The sequence below is a fragment of the Sprattus sprattus genome (genome assembly GCF_963457725.1).
Source record: "Sprattus sprattus genome assembly, chromosome: 13".
Taxonomy (NCBI): Eukaryota; Metazoa; Chordata; class Actinopteri; order Clupeiformes; family Clupeidae; genus Sprattus; species Sprattus sprattus.
In genome coordinates, this window is record NC_137911.1 from 25721627 (window position 1) to 25724126 (window position 2500).

A 2500-nucleotide genomic window follows, 5' to 3' on the forward strand; every position below is an offset into this window, starting at 1 on the left:
GAAAGTTTACCTTTTAAAAGTTGTGCAAAAGAAGCAAGCTTCACTGTTGTCTGAAAATGTCAACGGGCAGCTTTTCAGCAGAGTCTGAAATGTGCACTTTATAATTTTATTTTGTACACCCCTGTTTGGCAATGTTGTTTTTCAATAAAATAAAACATTGCATAAAGCAAGCCAATCCACTTTTCCATGATAAGAGCATTAAAATAAAATTTGCGATTAATTAATTTGCGATTAATCGTGATTAAATATTTTAATCGTTTGACAGCACTAATAAAAACTGTTATTTTTTTTTAACCGCTGTCATTTTGGGGGGGGGGGGGGTTTGTTGGCCCTCAGCCTCACTTGCTTTACATAATTTGGCCCTTGGGGAAAAAAAATTGGGGACCACTGGTCTAGGCGAAACAATACTGTTGAGAACTGCAGACATGACTGGGATGCCTATGACCAGTGGTGTAGTGGTGCCTGGAGAAGTGGGTATACTCTTATTTTTTTTAAGCAGCCCATACAGCACAGGATAAACGCCCTGTTTTGAGAAGTGGGTATACTCAATGCTGACTGAAAAATAAGTGGGTATACTCCGTATACCTGCGTATACCCAGGACTACACCACTGCCTATGACCTATGTAACGTATGCTCGGATGCCAGGTCCTGTGCCCACATACCCAGGCAGTAGGGGCAGCACTGTCCCTTCCTGAGCACGGGCCGGGCGCAGGCCACCGGCGGGCAGGTCTCGGAGAAGCAGCTGATGGTGGCGTCCAGACACACGCAGCTGGAGCACATGTTGGGCTTCCATGACTCGGCCGCCAGGAAGATGTCGCCCTCCTCGTTGCGGCAGTAGCTGGGCATGCTGTCGTTGCTAGGCGACTGCGGGGTCACAGGCTCCTCTGTGGGGAGATTGGGGACAAAGGGGTCAAAGGTCATTCACTTGGTAACACGTAGCAACATGCTTAGTGGAAAACCTTTGACTATATATGGCGCTCACAAAAGCAAACAAACATTTTTTTTTTACTAAAACTGAAATACACATCATTCATTCCAATATTGATTCATGTAAAACATCAAACTATACATTCCATCAACCAATATTTATTTAGGAACACTGTACTAATTCTTATTCAATGGTGCATTACATTTTTAACTAGCTAGCTTATTTGCCGCATGTCTTCCTGCTTTGTCTGTTTCTCATTAATTTTGTTATAAAACATTCTAAATATTTGACGGTGAATAAATAGTAATGACATTCAAACAAGACTCACTAACACCCTACTAATATGCTGCATTTTGCCCAGGCAAAGGGCTGAGACAGACAAATATTTCAAGCTTGTAATCATTTGAGGAGCTTTGCCAATTTTGCCTCCTACAAGTTCAAAACAAAGTTTCTCTCTCAGACTGCTTGGTTTTCTCAAAGCTGTTTTCACACAAAACCTGCTGACTTCTGTGCAATGCATATTTTTCCGCACATTCTTTCACTTTTAGTTTGTGTATTGTGTGTGTGTGTGTGTGTGTGTGTCTGTGTGTGTATGTGTGTTTGTGTGAGTGTGTGTGTGTGTGTGTGTGTGTGTGTATGTGAGAGAGAGAGTTTGTGAATTCTGCACTTTCATCCCTTCAGGGCCGGTCAGGCCTCGCATTTTTCCACTCTGTCTGCTGCTACAACAAACGGCTACGTTTGACCGGACTGAGTTTTACTGATAGTGGAGGTTCCCTACTGTCCCTGGAGATTTACCCTACTGTCACTGGAGAATTACCCTACTGTCACTGGAGAACTACCCTACTGTCAGTGGAGAATTACCCTACTGTCAGTGGAGAATTACCCTACTACTGTCACTGGAGAACTACCCTACTGTCACTGGAGAACTACCCTACTGTCACTGGAGAATTACCCTACTGTCACTGGAGAATTACCCTACTGTCACTGGAGAATTACCCTACTACTGTCACTGGAGAACTACCCTACTACTGTCACTGGAGAATTACCCTACTGTCACTGGAGAATTACCCTACTGTCAGTGGAGAATTACCCTACTGTCACTGGAGAATTACCCTACTGTCAGTGGAGAACTACCCTACTGTCAGTGGAGAATTACCCTACTGTCAGTGGAGAATTACCCTACTGTCACTGGAGAATTACCCTACTGTCAGTGGAGAATTACCCTACTGTCACTGGAGAATTACCCTACTACTGTCACTGGAGAATTACCCTACTGTCACTGGAGAATTACCCTACTACTGTCACTGGAGAATTACCCTACTACTGTCACTGGAGAATTACCCTACTGTCACTGGAGAATTACCCTACTGTCACTGGAGAATTACCCTACTACTGTCACTGGAGAATTACCCTACTACTGTCACTGGAGAATTACCCTACTACTGTCACTGGAGAACTACCCTACTGTCACTGGAGAATTACCCTACTGTCACTGGAGAATTACCCTAGTGTCAGTGGAGAATTACCCTACTGTCACTGGAGAATTACCCTAGTGTCACTGGAGAACTACC

At 43.9% G+C, this 2500-nt stretch overlaps 1 protein-coding gene across 1 annotated transcript in view; it reads right to left on the reverse strand.

The window, feature by feature from the left end:
* Positions 1 to 2500, reverse strand: part of crim1 (cysteine rich transmembrane BMP regulator 1 (chordin-like)) — a 103367-nt gene that overhangs the window by 9329 nt on the left and 91538 nt on the right. The window contains 1 exon segment of the mRNA XM_080850699.1: positions 664 to 885. Within this exon segment, the coding sequence (XP_080706825.1) occupies positions 664 to 885 (222 nt within the window).